The sequence below is a fragment of the Diaphorina citri genome, unplaced genomic scaffold (genome assembly GCF_000475195.1).
Source record: "Diaphorina citri unplaced genomic scaffold, Diaci psyllid genome assembly version 1.1 scaffold1335, whole genome shotgun sequence".
In the NCBI taxonomy this organism is placed as follows: Eukaryota; Metazoa; Arthropoda; class Insecta; order Hemiptera; family Psyllidae; genus Diaphorina; species Diaphorina citri.
In genome coordinates, this window is record NW_007378763.1 from 111,662 (window position 1) to 134,764 (window position 23,103).

Consider the following 23,103-nt stretch of genomic DNA (forward strand, 5'->3'; position numbering starts at 1 on the left):
AACAATAAAAATTCAAACATCAGACAAAATCATTTTGAAACTAAAATATCATGGGAAAGAAAGCCATTTGAAGTGTTTAACCCCCCCCCCCCCCCCGGAGGCCATTAGGGCCGAAAGTTTAAATTTCATTTTTGGGTCTGAATTTCAGGATGAATCATTAGTGGGACATATTTGAAGCAGAAATCACTTATCAAAATGAATTTTCCATTTTGGGTGCTTCCCCTATTGACGGAAGAACATGGCAACCCCTTTTTTTGGAGCCGAATCGATACGCCCCTGTTTTTCTGTTTGCAGAGTTATACCTGAAGAAGGTGCAGCTGCTCAAAATCCCAGTAGAGTCCAAAAAATTGTCTTCTGCACAGGAAAAGTATATTATGATATCAGAAAAACACGCGAAGAAAAAAATCTGACTGACAAAATAGCTATTGCAAGAGTGGAACAAGTAAGTATCTTCAGGGTGAACACGAAAAATGCTGCCAAAAAAATTCTAGAGTACCTACATTCCTGAAGTCATAAAAAAAAAAAATAAAAAATCTACAACTTTTTTTCCTATCTCTCTTAGTTTCCGAGATATCCATCCGCCATTTTGTTTTTTCTTTAAAATACACAACCTAGAGGGCTCCATACAGGGCCATATTTAGGGGGGGCGGCCCGGGCCCCCCCTCGAGGTCCATTTTTCTCCTTTACTGTACGTCAGACTCCGAAAAATTGGGGCCGAGGGGGCCCGGCCAACCCCCTTCCCTACCTTCGAGTTTCATTTTTCTCCTGTACTGTAGGCCAGATTCTGAAAATTTGGAGCATCCACCCCCCACCCATTAGTCTTGGACCCTCAGGCCCCCCCTCGGCAAAATCCTGGACACGGCCGGCATGCGGCATGCAACAGGAATAATATCCTTGAAGTCTCAGCTTTCTAACAATACCCATACTGACTCATTATGTCAATTTTTCACGGAGCTACGTAAAATTTTCTTCTGAGAAACACGTAGGTACAAAAGTTCGTACATTGTAGACTTTCTGTGATAAAAATGAGGTAAAGTACATATTCAAAGTTTCAAAGCCCAGAGCTACAGCATTTATTTAAATTAAAATAACAAACTTGAACAAAAATTTGGTACATAATAACATAACATTTACCTTACATATCCTACAGGAAGTCCGCCATGCACGAGCTTTATGTACGTGTTTCTCTAGGAAGAAAATGGCTTGTATCTAAGTGAAAAATTGACATAATGAGTCAGTATGGGTATTGTTAGAAAGCTGAGACATCAGGGATATTATTCCTGTCGCATACCGGGAGATTCTGCTTCTTTTTAGTCCGTCCTTCCTTTTTAACGGTCATATTGCCTCTTGAAATTTCATCTCGGAAACTAAGCGAGATAGGAAAAAAGTTATAAAATGTTTTTTGTTGGAAATTACCTCAGGATCAGGAATCTACCCTAGTATTTTGTTATTTTTCGTGTTCACCCTGTATAAGTACAGTATCCGACGAGCGGATAAACCTGGGATTTCCCGGGAAAACCTAGGAATTCCTAAATCTTTTGGGATAAGTCCGAAATTAAAATCTTCTTCGGGCTTTTACCGGTTTATTTGGTTGAATCAGAACACAATTAGGAAAATGTACGAAATCATATAATTTCACATAAGGGTTAAGCATAAATTCTGAAAAACGCAAAGTTCAATTTGCAATTACATGAACTATTATTTATAGTAGAACCTCGATTATCTCAACTGATTGGTACCGAGGTTAGTGGAAACGAGGTTTTGTATAAAAGTTGAAATAATCGAAGTTCCGTATAAAACAATGAAAAGAGGGCAAAATTTAGATACTAAATAGGGAATAAATACCTTGTTAGATACATATTTTGAAATCAAACAAAACAATCTAAGAAACAAACAAACAATATGTCTTTGACATCATTTTCTTCGTCATAATCATAAGTCCCCATAGTTTGAACACTTTCAATGATCTCTTCCTATGATAAGATATCCTTAGAAATTGAAAAAAAAACCGATTTTTGAGTTGAAATAATCGAAGTTCCGTATAAAACAATGAAAAAAAGGTTTTTAGGGAGCTTTTGTAGCTTTGTTCGTAAATTAGACTGCGCCAAAAATGAGTTGGAAGACTCGAAATGTGTTTTTAAAAAAGCAAGAATTTTTAATGCCGAAATTTCGGACTTTTTATTTTGAAATTAATTATTATAAAATTATAATATTGAAAAACCTTAAAATTACGTTGTTGAGAACACCAATGCTCGATGCAAGGAGAACTCACTTGGATCAGGATAAAGAATAGTAGCTAAGATGGAAACTGCTGACTTATCTTAATTATTTAACAATGTAACCAGTTTTGGGTACATAACTTGCATGTAAGCAAAAACGAGGGGAGAAGACTAACAAAACTCAACATTGATGATTGGAGCCTAGAAGAAGTTGGGAACTATAAATACCTTGGATCTGAAGTTACCAATGATGCCAGATGCGAAAAAGAAATCCTGAAGCGAATAGCAATATCTAAAAACTGTTTCGATGTTCACACCAGATTTTTTTTTTTTTTTTTAAATAAGAACTTCAGTTGGTTGTTCTCCCGCACGATAATAACCATTGCTGGATTTTATTTCTTTTAAAACTGGGCCGTAAATAAAAATTAAATGTTTTCTTTTATATTTCAGGTTGCCAATTGTACTACCCCAGCAAACTATTTTCATGTTTTACGAAGACAAATTGCTTTACCTTTCCGTAAACCGCTGATCATTATGACACCAAAATCTTTATTGAGACATCCAGAGGCCAAGTCCAGCTTTGATGATATGACAACCAACACAGAATTCAGGAGGCACGTATTTTTTTACTCTCATTACTACAAGTATAGCGAAGCTATTATACTCGTACAGAGCGTTCGAAAAGTCTTGGAACCCCTGAATTTTTTTTTAATGGCTAAAGATGAGAAGCTGAAATTTGTGATAGTTTTATCTTTTAAAATGCAACTTTTTGAAGTAGTCGCCAAATTTTGGCCAGAGCCAGGGTCGGCCCCAGGGGGGTCAACTTTAAATCGTAAATGGGAACCCCCTGTTTGTGATATATCAAATTAAAGGCCTTGAAAAAAGTAGTAATTTGATAGAAAATTGAGCTCGATCCAACAACCGGGGCCGCAGTTATGGTCTATTGATTATTCAATGTTTAAATTTTTTATGTTCTTCCGTCAATAGGGGAAGCACCCAAAATGGGAAATTCATTTTGATAAGTGATTTGTGCTTCAAAAAGGTCCCCAATGAAATCTGGGAGAAGGGAAACTTCTCCATTGAACTCGGGTACCATTTTCAGGTGCTCCGATTTTAACTCTGGTGGTGCCATTGTCAATGTGAAGTTGGAAAATAATCTAACTAATGAATCTTCTAAATCTGGGCTTCGGCACTGGTAGTCCGTACCAGAATTTGAATCTTCTGATTCTGATAAAGTTCGAGAAGCCAGCTCAAATTTTTATAAGGGAAATTTTCAAAAAATTTAATAACAAAAAATGTACAATTTAATAGGAAATTTTGAAAGAGAAAACAAAATGAAATAAAATAATCCAGAAACAAAATAATAAAAGCTTGGAACGACTTACAGATACGCGATTGTACTGATTTTCATTGTTCCAATTTTTACTCTTTGAAGTCTTGATTTGATGATTCCTTTGTAGTATTGCAATCCTTTGTAGTATGTTAATCCTTTTCGTGGTATCCAAGTAATGTAGGTAATCCAAGAATGTAGGTAATCCAAGAATATAGGAGGGGTTGTAACAATTTCATTTGTACACTTTTTCGCTTAAAACCTGGACTACCTAATAAGGTCCATATATTAGGAGGGGTTGTAACAGTTTTATTTTAGAATAATTATTATAATTACTGCAAATATTATTGTTCTACAGGAACAACTGGAACACTAATTATTTAATTATTTTCATTGGAACACTAATTATTTAATTATTTTCACTGGAACAATAATTATTTTTACATACCTTCTCAGTCTTTTAGTTAAGAGCTCTATATGTTTGTCCCACTTTAAGAAACAGTCTAGCTCTACTCCTAGGTATTTTGCATTTTCTACCACCTCTAATGAATCACAATTGCAGGGATTTACACAGTTGTCATTTTCGTGTATAATAAGGTTTGTTCTCTCGGGCAGTTGACTTTTGTTCATACAAAATGGCAAAATCTTGGTTTTATTGGCGTTTATTATTAGGTTATGTTGAAGGAACCAACATCTTATCAGTTTCATATCTCGTTCTATCAGATTGAACCATTGAACACCTCATCCCAAGATTTACCTCTAACAAGAAGGGCAGTATCATCTGCGAAAGTAACTAACTGACCAGTGAGGGGGAGATTATAGACCTAGTGCGTATAATATGTTATATAGGGTAGGAGAAAGTACCGTCCCCTGGGGTAAAGCGTAGGGTTTATTTATGATTGTCTCGCTCTCATATGTTGAAATTGTAGTGTTATTTATATTTTTTTCGTTTTTTTTTTTTTGTTCTATGGTTTTAGTGTACCCGTTTATTTTGACTTTTTGTTTTTTTTTTTTTTTTTTTTTTTTTTTTTTTTTTTTTTTTTTTTTTTTTTTTTTTTTTTTTTTTTTTTTTTTTTTTGTTCTATGGTTTTAGTGTACCCGTTTATTTTGACTTTTTGTGTTCTGTTACTTAGGTAACTTTTAAATAAGTTTAGTTCTATTCCTCTAATTCCTATTTTTTCTAGAGTATCTATCAGGATCTTATGTGACACCCTGTCAAAAGCGAGAGATAAATCAAGTAAGACCACGCCCTCTTTTTCACCTTTATCCAGGATCGGATAAATATTTTCCACCAGTTGCATAATGGCATCACTAGTGCTTTTTCCGGAACGAAATCCGTATTGAGAATCGTTTAAAATGTTATTTTCGTCTAAATACTGGACCAACCTTCTTTTAATGCATCTTTCGAAGATCTTGGAGAAGGCGGTTAAAAGGGAAATCGGGCGATAATTCTGCACTTTAAAACGCTCATTTTTCTTATATACAGGGCTGATCACAGCTAGTTTAAACTGTGGCGGGAAAATTCCCGTTGCAATACATAAATTGAAAATATAACAGAGTGGTTCCGCGATATCGGTTTTGATTTTTTTAAGCAAGTCTGTTTTAATGTCATCGAACCCTGGTGCTGAGAATCCCTTAAGTTTAGATATAATATCTTCAACTTCTTGTTTTTCAATCTTGTTTAAGTAAAATGTGCTGTTTGGGGTTTCTTGTTGAGCGAGTGTTATACTTTCCCTATCCGTGCTATCAGTTTGATTATTGGAGCTAACTTGAGCAGAATAGTTGTTAAAGTGGTTTGCCACTTTAACAGGTTCGAGTTTTGAGCTTGTAATTACACCCTGTATATCTATTTCGTCAATGGTATCCACTTTGTTAGGTTTGTACCTGGATTCTTCGTTAATAATCTTCCAAATTTTCCTCCTATCTCCCTGCGTAGCTTTTATTTCTTTTTTTAAGTATTCTGTTTTAGTATTGTGTATTAATTTATTTAATTTGTTCCTGTATTCTTTGTATTTCTTTTTAAGTGTAGGTAATGTTAAAGGGTTGTTGTTTTGTTAGGAGGTGCATTTTATCTCTCTTTTTTATTGATTTTATCAATCCGTTCGTTATCCATGGTTTAAGCTTTTTTATTATTTTTATTTGTTTTACTGACGAGTTCCTATCTATTAGCGACTTTATTTTATTTTTTTTTTTTTTCAACATATTACTCTTTATTTATGGTACATATACAATTTATACATATACATAGATAACAATGTTTATACATAGAGACATATACATAGAGAACAAAATATACATAAAAGATGTTTAGTTACCTATGTAAAAAAAAAAATATAAACTGAGTTATACTGAGATATTGTTTCCCCTTATTGGGGATGTGTTATATCTCAGTTAAATGTTGTAAAAATATATATTTTTTGCAGTTTTCAGTATTTAATTTGTATTAATAATCCTTATTATTTCCCCGTATTTATCTATTTACAGTCTATCTATTTCCTTGTCCTGCATTTGGAAAATTTAATTGTTTGAGTTTATATTAATTTATTTATTTTTATTTAGGTATCGTACCTACTTGATCCCTTTTTATTATTATTATTTACAAATTTTCGTTTATAAATTGTGTATGATGTTTATCCCTCATCCAGATTTTAATCAATCGTTTGAGTCTTACAATGTTATTTTCATTTAGTATTTCATTCGTCAGAATATTGCATAGCTTTTTACCGAGAAAACAGAAATGCCTCTTGTATAATTGAAGAGATCAATACATTCTACAGGGTCATCATTATTATAGATATTCTCCCATTTTTCTTGTTTTATGTCTCGGGCAAGATTTTCATAATTTGTCTGTGTATTTGAATGTTTAAAGTTATTTTGCTTTGTTTTGGAATAGCTATCAGTACTGATTTTTAATATTACAGGGTAATGATCGGTTGTGCTGTTGTATAACATGAAGGAAGAAAAATTTTCGTTTATTGACTTTATTGGTCCAGCAAATATGTGGTCCAAGCAGGACTCTGTTGTTTCTGTTACCCGAGTTGCACAATTTACAAGTGATTTATAACCCTTTTCAGCGAGGATATTTAAGTATTCCTGAGTGTTATCATTATTGTTTTGTATGTTTATATTGATGTCTCCTGTTAGGATTTTTACTTTGTTATTGTCTATTGCAGATGGTAATATTTGTTTGATTTCTTCCAGAAATATTGGTAAATTACTGTTAGGTGACCTGTATATTGCGTGAATAATAAATTCTTTATTATATTTATAGATTTTTAATGATAGGAAATTATAATCAGTCGTGTTTATTTCTTCGACCGTATGTTTTAAATTTTTCTTTATGTATACAACTACTCCGTCTGTTTTTCGTTTGTTGTTTTTCGTATTATATATTTTGTAATCACCTATTTCAAGATCACACAAGTCAATGTTCTCTTCTCTGTTTTTTAAGTGTGCTTCACTAAAGATGATGCAATCAAAATCTCCTTTTAGAGCTTTAAGTAACACCCTAACTTCATCAATATTATGAAAAAATACTTCTTACGTTCATATCAGTTTAAATCCTTCCTTGTTTTCTACAAAATCCCTACAGGAGTCAAGATCACCAACAATTGAAGGGTTACTATCTTCGGTTAGCTCAAAGAGAGCATTATTGTCTCTAAAGTTTCCCATCGTGATAGGTTAAGTGTTAAGTTTACAGTGCCTACTTGGTAAAAATATCCTATGTACTATACAATAATATCGGTAGGTAGGTCTTACGTAAGAGGTTACTGACCCTAACAGTTTAACCGTTGCACTATACATAATGAAATGCATATCTATAATAGAGGTATAGGTGGAAAAATTTACAGGTTAATTAGTTTTACATATTATGTTCGAATATGTATGATTACTAATGGTAAAGATAAGATGGTTGATAGGTAGATTAGGTAGGTTTGATTCATTTGATTCATTCAATTTCGTTTCTTCCTCATTATCTCTATTTGGATTCAGCTTTGATATGAGATTTCCCCAAGTTAGTTGAAATCTCTGGATTTGTATAGTTCCAGTTCATCTCGTGATTTGATTTTCATAACACGCTGGTCTGTATCATTCCTTTTCACCAAGATGCACACATCCTTGATCCATACATACTTGATCCCTTTGCTCTTTGCAAATTCTTTGGTTTCATTGAGGAGTAACTTCATAGTTGGTGTGATGTGTTCGTTCAGGTATATGGGCTGGTTCGGGAGTCGGGGATGGATTTGGTTGCTAGTCAGTTGTCTTGTTTGGCCATTTTCTTGTTTTCTATAGTTTTTGAATTTTTGCAGCCAAATATTCCTCATGTATCTCGATGTTAAGTGTGCCACAATCGGTCGATTTCCTCTCTCCTTGTTCATCATATCCACACGGTGAGCCACCTGAATATCACCATCTTTCACATCTTCAATTCCAATCGTTTTCCCAATTTCTTTCACTATTTCGATCACATTTTCACCTCTAGTTTCAGGCATATTCCTAACTTCGATGTTCTCAATTCTTTGGCGGTTTTCTAATGCATCTATTCTGGCCTCTTGTTCCCTGGTCTTCTTCCGTAATGTAGCATTCTCCTTTTCCAGCTCATTCATCCTGTTCATGAGTCTTTCGTATTTGCTGATTGTGTCATTTAGTTTCCCAATGACAGTATCCAGCTGGTTTGAGTTATATTGGACGCTGTTTTCAATCTCATCTAGCTTCTTTCCAAGGTTGTCTATTTTTCCAGAAAGTATTTGATCGCTGGTATTCCGTATAGCTGTTTCATCCTTCTTGGTATTATCAATCGTCACAGTTTTACATTCCAGACATTTCCAGGCGGTTTTCCTCTCCTTGGGCATTTTGGTAAATGTAGAACTTGCGTAACCAACGCATGTGTAGTGGAATGTCTTGGCGCATTGGCTGCATTTCATCTTGTCTTCATCCAACAGATTATCAGCACATTTGCTGCAGGTTCCCATATTTACTAAAATGGAGTAAGCGTTGTGCTTCCGGCTGACACAGATTCCGGTGTTTTGGAGTATAACTTAATAAACTTGTTACACTCGAAAATTTTCTCACTAAATTAGGTTTTTATTAAAAAAGTACAAACTAGACAAGTTTATTGATTAACAATTTATTGAACAAATTGATCGGGAAAATTTGCAATTTTTTTATATAGGTCACAAATTTTTATCACAAAAGATAACAATGTTTCTTATGGTTTGAATGTAAACCTATTTTAAAAACCAACCACTCTCAACCAACAATATCAATTAACATTGTTATCTTCATTAGTGGACTGCGGTAAAGATCTAGGACCGTAAACAAGGGAGCGCGAAGCGCGACCCCATGCACAACCCCGCGAAGCCCCCGGGAGCGCGCAGCGCGACCGCAAGCAAGGGAGCGCGAAGCGCGACCTCAAGCACAACCCCGCGAAGTCCCCGGGAGCGCGCAGCGCGACCGTATACGCAACCCCGCGTAGCGAACACGCGAAGCCCCCGGGGGGTGGAGGGGGGCGAAGCCCCCCTCCCGAGCACGAAGTGCGAGTCTAGCTTATACCGTTCCCGAGATGTTGTTAAATTACACCGAAAACCGCCAAAAAGCGGTAAAATGCCGCCGACCGTTGCACCGGTCTTAACCAAAAGTTTCTTGTCGCATCCTTGTCACATTTGACAGCTACATATCAAATTTCAAGTCTCTTTAGCTTACCGTTCTCGAGATATTTTGTTTACAGACAGACAGACACACACACGGACCAATGGCTGAAACTTTGGATTTAGGCTCCAGGGACCTCAAAACGTGTTTTTTCATTTAAAACTGACCATCGAAAATTTGACCCGATTACATTACTTTCCTTCCTATAGGATAAGGAAAGTAAAAATCAACAAGTGCGCTAGAATCACATGCGTATAGTAGGTATACCTACTCGCAGTACCTACTCGCACCACTATCCACTGTGGCGTGACGTTATGCTAGTCAATTAGTCATGCACTGTTGCCACGTCTTTCGCTCGCGTTAAAATGTGCATAATTATTTATCTCGAGAAGTACATAACTCGCTACGAAATAAAAACGACGGTGAAACACTCATCTTTAAAAACTATGTAGGAGTGATGGAAAATTATTATTTTCTTTAGAAGAGCTAATGTAGAAGGGAGGTCCCACATTGACGTCTTTTTTTTATATCAGTACTTTTTTGTGGAGGGTAACTCTTGACGTTAATTTTTTAACACGAAGTGTTTTTTTGGGGGGATATCACTATTTTTTGCTGTAAGTACTTACCCATCTAAGTTCATAGACATTTAGAAAAATAAATGAACCTAATTTTTAAATAGGTACCCACGTAGTTGCTTCAGAAGTAAGCATATTCAGTATTTAGGTAGGTACCTATGTATCATCTCAGATTTCAGAGTCTTGAATAGGTTGATAAAAAATATAATTCATGAAGCGGTCAAACTTTCTTCACTTGGCGGGGCGGAGCGCTACCGCGCTCCTTAATAGGTAGTTAATACATGATATGTAGGTATATCAAAGTTTTGACTCACTTGGGAATTGAACCAGGATATTCCTCTTTCAAAGGCGATTTCAATTGAGAAAATCTCCAGAGAAAATAGGTGAGAGAATAGAGATTAAGGTAGAGGTTATACACAGGGCTAAGCTTTAGGTTAGGCTAAGCTTGAAAAATAGGAAGAAAAAATCCGAAAGATATACCTATCTATTTTTTTTTCTTCTATTTTTCAAGCTTACACTATCCTAGACACAATACATCCCATTTATGGGTTCTATTAACCCAGGCAATTGGGCATGCTACGGCACTATTGTAGCAGTTAGTTGTTCATTGCTACAAAAGCGCAAAATAAAAACGGCTGTGAAACACTCATCTCTTGTATGTAGGTATGTACCTAGTACTTACCAAGAAAATAATTATCTGACGTGTTCAGCGCCTCAGCATAATATCAAAAGAAAACAACTTTAAATTGGCCAGTAACTTGAATTCTCGGAAATCAAGGCTGTTGTCGTGAATGTTGATTGACAGTGGAAGCAAAACAACTTTAAATTGGCCAGTAACTTGAATTCTCGGAAATCAAGGCTGTTGTCGTGAATGTTGATTGACAGTGGAAGCTTTTTTTTTGGATTTTTGACACAACATAAAAATGAAAAGATGACACAGTGGTTTTTCTTCAATGAAACTATCAATTTCTTTACGAACACTTTATTAAATTAAACTTCTTTTATAAACTTGATTAAGTATGACTGCTAACAAATTTCTAATGACTAAACTATTTACTTTCATTAAAATCTTCTCAATAAAACTTCTAATATCTTTTGGGAAAAGCTACTACCAGGACTTTTTGCTAACTCACTCTAGTTTACAAACAAAATCTGCTGATGGAAAATCTACTCCTTTCCTCGTTGGCAAATATAAACAAGTACATCAGCTGTCTAATTAAATTATTCTTAATTAACTATTTTTAATTACAAAAACACCCTTGCTAAAAAACACCCAATACCTAACTTGTATCTAAACTCGCGCTATTCGCGACAGCTGTCTTTCTCCTCTCCTGTATTCCTTTCTTCCTTCTTTCATCCCAATACCTAACTTGTATCTAAACTCGCGCTATTCGCGACAGCTGTCTTTCTCCTCTCCTGTATTCCTTTCTTCCTTCTTTCATTACCAATATCCAAAGTTGGTTAGGACCAGCTACATGAAAGTTAACCAATTATGTTACCTACCTACTATGATGTATTTCACTCGGAAATGATCGGCGAAAAAGAAGACTTTTATATCCAGTTTGGGTCAGTGTGGGAACAAGCGGAAAACAAGGAGCACTAATTTAGTGACAGTCAGTCTAACACTTCCAAAAAGGTATGATATCCCCCCAAAAAAACTTCGTTGAAAGTTGGCCAAGTTCCGCAATGACTTACTCAAAAAGTTCGGCCTACGATATTAACAAAAGAAATTAACAAAAGAAAACGAAAATTGAATAAAGAAAGAAAAAAAAATTGAAAAATCCTAACTCAGGGGCGGGATTATTGCCTAGGGCATTCTCTTCTGTACACATTAAATTAATGCGAAACTTGAAGTTCAAACTGGCCAAGTCAGGAGGAAGTGTGATTGAGTATAGAGGTTTTAGGAATTAGACAAGGTCTAACTTGGCCTCTATTTTTTAGATATCACATACTATCGTAGGCCGAACTTTTTGAGTAAGTCATTGCGGAACTTGGCCCACTTTCAACGAAGTTTTTTTGGGGGGATTTTTAACTCGGGAATGACCCGAACTTACTAAAACTTACATAATGGTATTTTTTACTTTCTATTACTACAGTATAGCGCTATACTAGTAATGAAAGTATTGCAATCGGTCCAAATTTTCAAAATCGGGAAATGGTTGGAAATATCCGTTTTGGGGATCCCCTGATGTCAAAAAAGTGTTTTTAGCCCATGGTCTGCACGTATGTATGTATGTACGAGTATGTATGTACGTATGTTGATTAACAAGTAAGCATGTGAATAGTTGATCCCATGGGATTTTTCACGCCGAATCAAATGGTGAAACTTTTAGAACTGTCCGACTTCCAGTTGAGAAGTTGCGGTTCCCCTCCATGCGCTTCCATCGGACTTCCCAGTTGACGTGGACTGTAACTGAAAAATTTTTGCAGTGTAATTTTTTTAATTTTTTCTTCTTTCATATGAGTAAATATTTGAAAATCATGAGAATTGTCAATTGATGACAGGGACAAAGGGCGTATTTGGCCTTTTCTGTTTTTCTTCTAAATTGCCGGGTTTTACCTGATGAGGTGATACATAATATCCAAAGTTGGTTAGGACCAGCTACATGAAAGTTAACCAATTATGTTACCTACCTACTATGATGTATTTCACTCGGAAATGATCGGCACTTACCAAAACTTACCCAATGATGTTATTATGGTATTTTTCACTCGGAAATGTTCGGAACTTACCAAAACTTAGCCAATGATGTTATTACGGCATTTTCACTCGGAAATGGTCGGAACTTACTAAAACTTACCCAATGATGTTACTATGGCATTTTTCTTCATTTTCACTCGGAAATGGTCGGAACTTACTAAAACTTACCCAATGATGTTACTATGGCATTTTTCACTCGGAAATTATCGGAACTTAGCAAATCTTACTCAATAATGTTACTATGGTATCTGGGCGCACGGTAGTGCTCCAGGCCAAGTTCCAGCAAAGCACTACTGTGTAATCTTTACAAGAACCATTTCACCCGGTTTTTCACACCTCTGTAATTCTGGCCCAATTCAACTTAAAATCTTGAAAATTTGTAAATTTGTTCTTTTTACATGAATAAAGAAGCTTACAAAATTTCATGTTCCTATGACAAACGGTTTTGCCAAGGGAGGGCTGCAAACTTTACGATTTTGTCCCTGACTGACTCACTCATTCACTGACAAAATCAAAATTATTAGGCACTTCCAGACAAGCTAGAGAGCTGAAATTTTGCACAAAGGTGTCTTTTTATGCATAAGTAAAGGGAAAAATCCGAAAACCGGGATTTTCTACCCCTAACTGGGAACAAACGAGAATAAACAAGCAGAAATTGCCTAAATTTAAGGATTTCTGTTCTCCTTAGTAGAAAGGGAAAAATCCGAAAACCGGGATTTTCTACCCCTAACTGGGAACAAACGGGAATAAACAAGCAGAAATTGCCTAAATTTAAGGATATCTGTTCTCCTTAGTACATGATGAGATGAGACGACCTAGGAAGAAATTTTGCAGGAAGGTGTCTTTTTAAGCATTAATAAAGGGGAAAATCTGAAAACCGGGAATTTCTATCTATATCTGGGATAAAACGGGAACAAACAAGAAAGCATGCCGACTTAAAAGTGTTCCTTATCTTGTTACGATTCCATAGGACATACGACTTAGGTAAAGAGATGAAATTTTGCAGGAAGGTGTACTCATAGGTAAAAGAGAAAGTCGGCAATTAGGGATTTTGTATCACAAACTGGGGAAAATATAACGGGAAAATTTTATAACGAAAAAGAAGGCTTTTATATCCAATTTGGGTCAGTGTGGGAACAAGCGGAAAACAAGGAGCACTAATTTAGTGACAGTCAGTCTAACACTTCCAAAAAGGTATGATATCCCCCAAAAAAACTTCGTAGAAAGTGGGCCAAGTTCCGCAATGACTTACTCAAAAAGTTCGGCCTACGATAGTATGTGATATCTAAAAAATAGAGGCCAAGTTAGACCTTGCCTAATTCCTAAAACTCTCTATACTCAATCACACTTCCTACTGACTTGGCCAGTTTCACCTTCTGTACACATTAAATGCGAAACTTGAAGTGGAAACTGGCCAAGTCAGTAGGAAGTGTGATTGAGTATAGAGAGTTTTAGGAACTAGGCAAGGTCTAACTTGGCCTCTATTTTTTAGATATCACATACTATCATAGGCCGAACTTTTTGAGTAAGTCATTGCGGAACTTGGCCCCACTTTCAACGAAGTTTTTTTGGGGCGGATTTTTAACTCGGGAATGACCCGAACTTACTAAAACTATACATAATGGTAATATTGTTAGCATTTCTATTACTACAGTATATACGCGAGCTATACTAGTAACTGAAAGTATTGCAATCGGCCAAATTATTCAAAAAATCGGGAAATGGTTCGGAAATATCGCGTTTTGGGGATCCCTGATGTCAAAAAAGTGTTTTTAGCAACATGGTCTGCACGTAATGTATGTATGTATGCGAGTATGTATGTACGCGTATGTGTACGCGCCGGTATTCGCGATTTAAGTATTTTAGAGTATCCACAACGTTCCAAGACTCGTGATAGATACGAAGGAACCGACCGGCCGAACAGAATCAGGCTCGGCACCATCCTCCTAACCAATGGTAGCGCCCCGCTCAACTCTCTTCTCTCACAAACCAGCGACAACGTACGTTATCTTCGCTCCCATTTTCTGTGTTCCTTTATGTCAATTTACTCGTTAACATTTCTGACCTAGCTAACCGAACATATGGTGACCTACAGTTTAAACATGGGAAAAGGTCACCAGAAAATCTCAGAACGGTTTTGTCCTAGAGCATGAAATTTGGATAATCTATCCCGGTATGTCCAAGGACCCGACCTGTGAAAATATTGCGTAAAAATCACGGACAGTCACTCATCAAATAACAACCAAACCAGTCAATGTTTTGCTCTCGACACTTCGAAAAAAAAAATCAATTTTTATTTTTCTTACTTTAGGTATATGATTCCTTATCACACGGGGAGTATTTTAAGATAGGAAATTTTTGGTCGAAAATTGGTCGCCGTAGGCGGTCGATTTTGGACTTGGTCGCTTTTGCCACCTACCTTTCTTTACCCTCATTGCACTCCTCTTTCCTCTAACCTCACTTCTGCTTCACTGCATGGGCGGCGTGCCATCGATTTAATTTTAAAGCATTGCACGCCGCCAATGCAGTGAAGCAGAATTCCTACATACCTACCTACCTAAAAATTGCATTTTAGACCTTTTTCATAATTTTTAACTATAAAATTATGAAATAGGTAATTTTTAACTGTAAAATCATGAAAAAAGTAATTATGGCTATCCATAAAATATTTTTAAATGATAAAATTATGTACAAAAAAATGACCTCTCTGGGGACTCAAACCCTCACCCATCTCACTTATGAACACACTAGAGGAGTAAAAATACACTCTTAACCGCTCGGATACTTAGACATTTGTTTCCATGACGCACAAAATCAACTCGATTGAAAAGTTTGAAATTCTCCCCTAAAAGTCACTTTTTCCTTTCTAGCGGGTCTCCCTTTGGTGCTAAGAAGATGAAACCAGATTGAAAAGTTTGAAATTCTCCCCTAAAAGTCACTTTTTCCTTTCTAGCGGGTCTCCCTTTGGTGCTAAGAAGATGAAACCAAAAAAGGTACGAGGTTCACGACGAGACCTTTCCGGAGACACCTTAACCATCTTCCCACCATTTGTAGAACGGGCTGTAGGCTTGATTAATTGAATCCGGTGAAAACAAAAAAAAAAAAGATTTTTTTTTTTGCGATTTTCAAGATTTTTGAGCCTGTCAGAAAACCGGTTAAACAAATCGTAGAAAGTTCGGGTTTTGGAGATTTCGCATCTATTTTCACGTACAACCAGGAATATCAAATAAAATTTGCTTTAAGTTGAAGGGAAGAGGGAGAAAAGTTGAGGTGAAAATGCCGAAAAACGATGAGATTCTGTTTCGTGTTAATATAGGCCGGGCGGCGCTTCGAACTCTTGACGTTCGAGCGCCTCCCGGCACGTTTGATATCCTTAGAAATTGAAAAAAAAAAAAAAAAAAGTGGGGCGCCCCCCCGGCCGGTTTTATATCCTTAAAAATTAAAAAAAAAAAAAAAAAAAAAATGAGTTGAAATAATCGAGGTTCTACTTCTACTGTATTATGTTTGAGATAAGGTAACCACCCCGCGTAACTTTTGAAAGATCTTTTTTCACATTGAAATTAAGTTTCGAGGCGATTTAGGCTATGAAAAAGGGTCACTCAGGTTATTTATTTTTTTCCTTTCGCTCTAGATCTCTCCTTTCCCCTACGATTTGATCAAAGCAGAATGTGAAAAGTATCCAAATGCTAAAGTTACATGGGCCCAAGAAGAGCACAAGAACCAAGGAGCATGGAGTTATGTACATCCCAGATTCCACACTGCTCTCAAGGGAGAGCGGGAATTGAGGTAACGATTGTAATTCTAGACGCACGGCATTGCGCCAGGCCAAGTTCCGGCCTGAGCACGCCAGTGTGTATATTACACGAAACATTTCGACGCATTTTTACCCCTATCATAACTGAGGGGAAAGAAAGGTAGGTACTACGTGAAGGAGGAGCACACAAATTATGAAGTGAATAAAAGGCGGGGTACAAAATAGAATTTCTAACTTTTTTGGGGTGGGATGGAGTTTTGTTTATTTTTTGTGGGCACTTGATTTATTTTGGGAGGAACGACTTGGCGGGGTTTTTTTTTTATGTCACGAAGTGGTATTTTTTGGGGGTACCTCCTAGGAGGAAGATGAATAATAAAATACAGCTTTTCTCTCATATAATTTATTTCTTTCAGGTACGTTGGAAGACCTACTGCTGCTTCTCCATCCACTGGAAGTAAAATGCAACACTTGAAAGAACTAAAGGCTCTGCTTGAGGATTCGACATCAATCTAGTTTAAAATAAATATTTGTATTTTGTTATTTGTTCCCTTTTAAGTTTTAAAATCACGATTGCCTGGTCCTATTTTGATTATATTTCATAATAAATTTGAAATAAATCATCAATGTAGATTCGTCGCTCATTAAAATTTGGGGTCCGAGAACTGAGCGGGGTCCGTTTTTTGTTCAAAATTCTCATCTCCCACCACCTAGGTACAGCCTCATGAATCATAAACCCTTGTAGTGCTTCAGTCAGCAAAGATACTTTGGTCAAAAGACCCTATTTTTTGATAGTTAAACCTGTTGTTTAAAAGTGTGAAATCTTTTGAGTGATTGACACTTCTTTTGCACTGACGAATAAAACACTTTTTTTTGTTACTTTCTATTACTACAGTATACAGTGTGGGAACAAGCGGAAAACAAGGAGCACTAATTTAGTGACAGTCAGTCTAACACTTCCAAAAAGGTATGATATCCCCCCAAAAAAACTTCGTTGAAAGTTGGCCAAGTTCCGCAATGACTTACTCAAAAAGTTCGGCCTACGATATTAACAAAAGAAATTAACAAAAGAAAACGAAAATTGAATAAAGAAAGAAAAAAAAATTGAAAAATCCTAACTCAGGGGCGGGATTATTGCCTAGGGCATTCTCTTCTGTACACATTAAATTAATGCGAAACTTGAAGTTCAAACTGGCCAAGTCAGGAGGAAGTGTGATTGAGTATAGAGGTTTTAGGAATTAGACAAGGTCTAACTTGGCCTCTATTTTTTAGATATCACATACTATCGTAGGCCGAACTTTTTGAGTAAGTCATTGCGGAACTTGGCCCACTTTCAACGAAGTTTTTTTGGGGGGATTTTTAACTCGGGAATGACCCGAACTTACTAAAACTTACATAATGGTATTTTTACTTTCTATTACTACAGTATAGCGAGCTATACTAGTAATGAAAGTATTGCAATCGGTCCAAATTTTCAAAATCGGGAAATGGTTGGAAATATCCGTTTTGGGGATCCCCTGATGTCAAAAAAGTGTTTTTAGCCCATGGTCTGCACGTATGTATGTATGTACGAGTATGTATGTACGTATGTGTCCGCGCCGGTATCGCGATTTAAGTATTTAGAGTATCCACAACGTTCCAAACTCCGTGATAGATACGAAGGAACCCGAGCCCGGCCGAACAGAATAGGCTCGGCCACCATCTCCTAACCAAGCGCCCCGCTCACTCTCTTCTCTCAAAACCAGCGACAACGTACGTATCTGCTCTCTCATTTTCTGTGTTCTTTATGTCAATTTTACTCGTTAACATTTCTAACTCTTGAGCTACCGAACAGTATGTGTGTACTACAGGTTTAAATGGGAAACTGGTGGTTCAACATGTTATAATTCCAAATGAAAATACTCGTTTTGACAAATCGCGGGTAAAATTACAGTGTTGCCAACGAGTACCACACGCTTAGCGTGATCTTAGGAAAGACCGGTCTTACCTTTCTCGGACTTGTTTATAAATACCATTTTATTTTGAACGGGCTTAGAACGTGCTTACCTCTGAGTTCGTTTTTTCCCAAGTGCATTCTCAGAACGATCTGAAGAACTTGTATATAAATACGGGTGTAAAACCTCTTTCACCACATCCATCGCAGACTGAAGGTAAGTTGTCCGGTTCTCTACCATATCTGACCGCCAAGGCATCTCTGAACTGAGCGGCAGTAAGATCAGCTCTATCAGAAGCTGTTGGTAAAACAGTTAACCACTGGGAAACTTTGTTTCCAATCACTCTTCTAACGCTCCTTTGACATTTTTCAGGCAATTCAGGCAATTTCTCTAACACTTCCTGACAAGTGGCTTCTTCTTGGTGTTCTCTTGTTTTTTCTTACTTCATCAATAGTTTGAAAAGTATGGCAATTGTGTTCAGCAAAATTGAGGTCAGTTCCAGAACATATACTTTCTATGAACTTGGTATTGGCCAAGATGGAAGTGTTGTACTTAATAAGATTATTTTAATCCAGCAGGTAGGGCAAACAATTCATGTTCCAATCGACTATTTATTCATTTTTTGCGATTTGCGGTTTCGCGAACATCAAAACTATCTGAAATGTGCCTGTGTGACATGTCACTTCACAATGTTTTTCCTTCATAAATCATGTGGTAACATCTGATTTAGGATTAAGACCATTCTTCGCGGACTCACGAAATTCGCAAAGTTCGCGAATCGACAAAGTAAATGAAATGAACTGTGTGACAAATCATTTCACAATGTTTTTCCTTCATTAATCATGTAGTAACATCAGTTTTTGGATTGAGTTGAGATCATATTTAGCGAATCCGCGAAATTTTGCAAAGTTCGCGAATCAACAAAGTGATTGGAATTCTGATGTTAGCTCATGATTTACGAGGGGAAAACATTGTGAAATGGTGTTGCACACGGTACATTTCAGTCACTTTGTCGATTTGCGAACTTTGAAAATGCACGAAAAATGGTTTTAATCCAAAATATGATGTTACCACATGATTTATTTTATGATTATGAAGGAAAAACATTGTGAAATGACATGTCACACAGGCACATTTCAGTTAGTTGTGATGTTCGCGAAATTCGCGAAACCGCGAATCGCAAAAAATGTATAAATAGTCGATTGTACATGAAATTTTACGTAGAATAATAATATGCAATAAAAAATTGGGGTTTTCATTTGAAATTCCAAAGTTGGCACCAAGTTTGCGGTTTTTGCGAACTTGTTCGCGAATTTCACTATTGCCAAAAAGTTCTTTGCAAAAATCAAAGAGATACGCACCAAGTTTGCGGTTTTTGCGAACTTGTTCGCGAATTTCACTATTGCCAAAAAGTTCTTTGCAAAAATCAAAGAGATACGTTTTTTTTATTTTTCGAAAACTCCAACAGATTCGGAGCAATTTGAGTAGGTCATACATTGGTGGACACCCTGTAGATAGTAGGACCCTATAGTATTACAGTCAGGTCTAGAGCACGCTATGGCGCCACTGGATTTCATCATCGTAATATCCGTAATACGAAAACAAGTCCCAGAATTTTACTTCGAAGGATGCGAAATCTCCCTAACATCTTATTTGGTTTGACGATGATGCCCTGAGTGGCATCGAAAGCTCACCAATTTAAAATCTATTCGAAATTGTCTTGAGAGATTTTTTTTTTTTCAGTTGGCGTTTTTCGTCACCATCTCAATCAGCCCTGAGGTGATTACTTTGGGCTGACTTTTGGTTTTGGTTACTAAAATTTTAGGAACAGATGATGCCCGTCGCACTCAACCTTTGTTCCCCAGCCAGACCCAGATTAAAGTCCCAACCAGAATGATAATAATAAATATTAAATAACAACAAATTGATTAGACAGACAATATTTTTTTTTGGGAATGTTTTTTTTTTTTAAAAAAATTAAAAAAAAAAAAATTGATTAAAAAAGAAAATTTTTTTTTGGAATTTTTTTTTTTTTTTTTTTTTTTTTTTAATCGGCGTCACATTTTTGTTAGGTCTTAATGTTTGGACGAGTCCACCCATTTATAAGAACCATAATATTTGAAATTGTTCTCTGCTAACAATTTATCAGCTTCCACTGGACCACGGGAACCGTATCTGGAAATAAAACAATTTGTATTAAAATATTATTTATCAACTATACAGGGTATAACGAAATTCGTGGCCACCCCGAAAGGAGGTTAGGAAGTGGACTTAGGGCTACAAAAAATCCAAATGTGTATATGTTAGGCTCAATCCCCGAATTCGCTCAATGAGCGAAAAAACAGCTCACTCCGCGGAGTAAAAAATGCAAAATGCTCTATCCCCGAAATTCGGCAATTGAGCAACTGTAAGGCTCAGTCCGCGGACTGGATTTATTCAACAGCTATTCTGCCGAATTTGTCATTGAGCACCAAGAGAAAGAAGAATAAACTGCTCACTCCGCGGAGTGAAAATATGAAATACCAGACCGCGGATTGTGCGTTTTGAAAAATGCTCAAACCCCGAAGTCGAAGAGCCTGAGTAAATGATATGCGTGAAGTTAGCTAGAACGTGTTACAACTTGAATTTTTAATCTTCGCTCGCTTCTTTTGTTTTGAAAAGTTGAACCTGTTATCAGTCTCATGTGTTCGTCTCAAAAAGTAAATAGGTATGTAACTTAGATAGGAGGGTATGGAAGGGTAGGATAAAGGAGGGTAACGCCGACCCCAAATAAGATTGGGAAAAGGTGCAGTAAAAGAAGAATAGGTATGCAAGTAAGTAGGTCTACCTACATATCGTCAACCAAATAGCAAACCTCGTAAGTCTAAAAATTTCTAGCTTTAACTGTTAAAAAAATCTGGTGTGAGCATCACACGACTTTCCTTATCCTATTGAATGATAGGAAGAGTTATTTCTTATATTCTAACTTTTACAATATCTATAACCGTTTAGTCGGTATAGCTGAAAACCACCAAAAAGCGCCGAAATACCGCCAAGCGTTGCACCGATCTTTTGCACAAGTTTCGTGTCACATCCTTGTCACATTTGACAGTTGCATACCAAATTTCAAGTCTCTAGCTCTTATTCTAGAAGTGGGTTAGAATTAGTATGAGTGAGTGGGTCAGTCAGTCAGTCAGTTACACAAAGGGCTGTATATATTTAGGACTCGCACTGCATGCTCGGGAGGGGGGCTTCGCGTGTTCGCTACGCGGAGTTGCGTATAAGGTCGCGATGCGCGCTCCCGGGGCTTCGCGGGGTTGTACATGGGGTCGCGCTGCGCGCTCCCGGGGGCTTCGCGGGGTTGTGCATGGGGTCGGGCTTCGCGCTCCCTCGTTTACGGTCGCACTGCGCACTCCCGGGGCTTCGCGGGGTTGTGCATGGGGTCGCGCTTCGCGCTTTTTTGTTTACGGTCGCGCTGCGTGCTCCCGGGGTTTCGCGGCGTTGTGCGTGGGGTCGCGCTTCGCGCTCCCTTGTTTACCTGAGAACTTATATCGTCCCTGAATCTAATTTCAAAGAAATGAAAGCTAAAAGCGAGAGCAAAATATTAAACGTAGGAAAAGTTTTGCTGGCCTCAAAGTGTGTTCCCCGTGTATTTCTTATGGAGAGACTAAAAAACGTCAATATCTTGGGAACGGTTTGGAATTTTGGGAGTTTCCGATTTTTCCCAGTATGTACAAAAAAAAAAAGGGCATGCTACGGCACAGACGAGTCTATTGTAGCAGTTGTTTCATCGCTACGAAATAAAAATGGGAGTGAAACACCCATCTGGGCATGCTACGGCACAGACGAGTCTATTGTAGCAGTTGTTTCATCGCTACGAAATAAAAATGGGAGTGAAACACCCATCTTTTTTTTAATAGGTTTGATAGGGGGAACTGTAACTGCTAAGGCCTTATCATTCGCCCCCCTCCACCCCCCGGGGGCTTCGCGTGTTCGCTACGCGGAGTAGCGTATACGGTCGCGCTGCGCGCTCCCGGGGCTTCGCGAGGTTGTGCATGGGGTCGCGCTTAGCGCTCCCTTGTTTAGGGTCGCGCTGCGCGCTCCCGGGGGCTTCGCGGGGTTGTGTATGGGGTCGCGCTTCGCGCTCCCTTGTTTACGGTCGCGCTGCGCGCTCCCGGGGGCTTCGCGGGGTTGGGCATGCGGTCGCGCTGCGCGCTCCCGGGGGTTCGGGGGGGTAGGCATCGGCTGGCGGTGGGGGCTCCCGGGATGTGCATGAGGTCGCGCTTCGCGCTCCCTTGGCTTCGCCCCTGAAAACTAATATCGTCCCTGAGTCTTGTCTCGAAGAAATGAAAACTGAAAACTACAAGCGAGAGCAAAATATAAAACGTAGGAAAAGTTTTGCTGGCCTCAAACCTTGTTCCCTGTGTATTTCTTATGGGGGGACTAAAAAACGTCAATATCTCGGGAACGGTTTGGAATTTCGGGAGTTTCCGATTTTTCCCTGTACTTACAAAAAATAAGGAATCCAATGGTGAAAACCGCACCTTCCTAGCTCATTTAGAAGTGGGTTAGAATTTGTATACGTGAGTCAGTCAGTCAGTTACACAAGGGGCTGTATACATATACTCGCACTTCGTGCTCGGGAGGGGGGCTTCGCCCCCCTCCACCCCCCGGGGGCTTCGCGTGTTCGCTACGCGGAGTTGCGTATACGGTCGCGCTGCGCGCTCCCGGGGCTTCGCGGATGTGCATGAGGTCGCGCTTCGCGCTCCCTTGGCTTCGCCCCTGAAAACTAATATCGTCCCTGAGTCTTGTCTCGAAGAAATGAAAACTGAAAACTAAAAGCGAGAGAGAAATATTAAACGTAGGAAAAGTTTTGCTGGCCTCAAAGCGTGTTCCCCGTGTATTTCTTATGGGGGGACTAAAAAAAGTCAATATCTCGGGAACGGTTTGGAATTTCGGGAATTT

General features: G+C 37.8%; 2 protein-coding genes across 2 annotated transcripts in view; one reads left to right on the plus strand and one right to left on the minus strand.

Annotated features, from left to right (window-relative positions):
- Positions 1–223: 223 nt before the first annotated feature.
- Positions 224–16,947, plus strand: LOC113470005 (2-oxoglutarate dehydrogenase-like, mitochondrial). The gene is made up of 3 exons (XM_026828129.1): positions 224–442; positions 16,106–16,260; positions 16,642–16,947. Exons 1-3 carry the CDS (start codon positions 239–241, stop codon positions 16,739–16,741), a joined length of 459 nt encoding a protein of 152 aa, XP_026683930.1. The 5' UTR covers positions 224–238; the 3' UTR covers positions 16,742–16,947.
- Positions 16,948–20,181: 3,234 nt separating this feature from the next.
- Positions 20,182–23,103, minus strand: part of LOC103515419 (glucose-6-phosphate 1-dehydrogenase) — a 46,402-nt gene continuing 43,480 nt past the window's right edge. Inside the window, exon 6 of the mRNA XM_026828132.1 lies at positions 20,182–20,334. Coding sequence (XP_026683933.1) covers positions 20,235–20,334 — 100 coding nt within the window. The 3' untranslated portion in view covers positions 20,182–20,234. The remainder of the gene's footprint in view (positions 20,335–23,103) is intronic.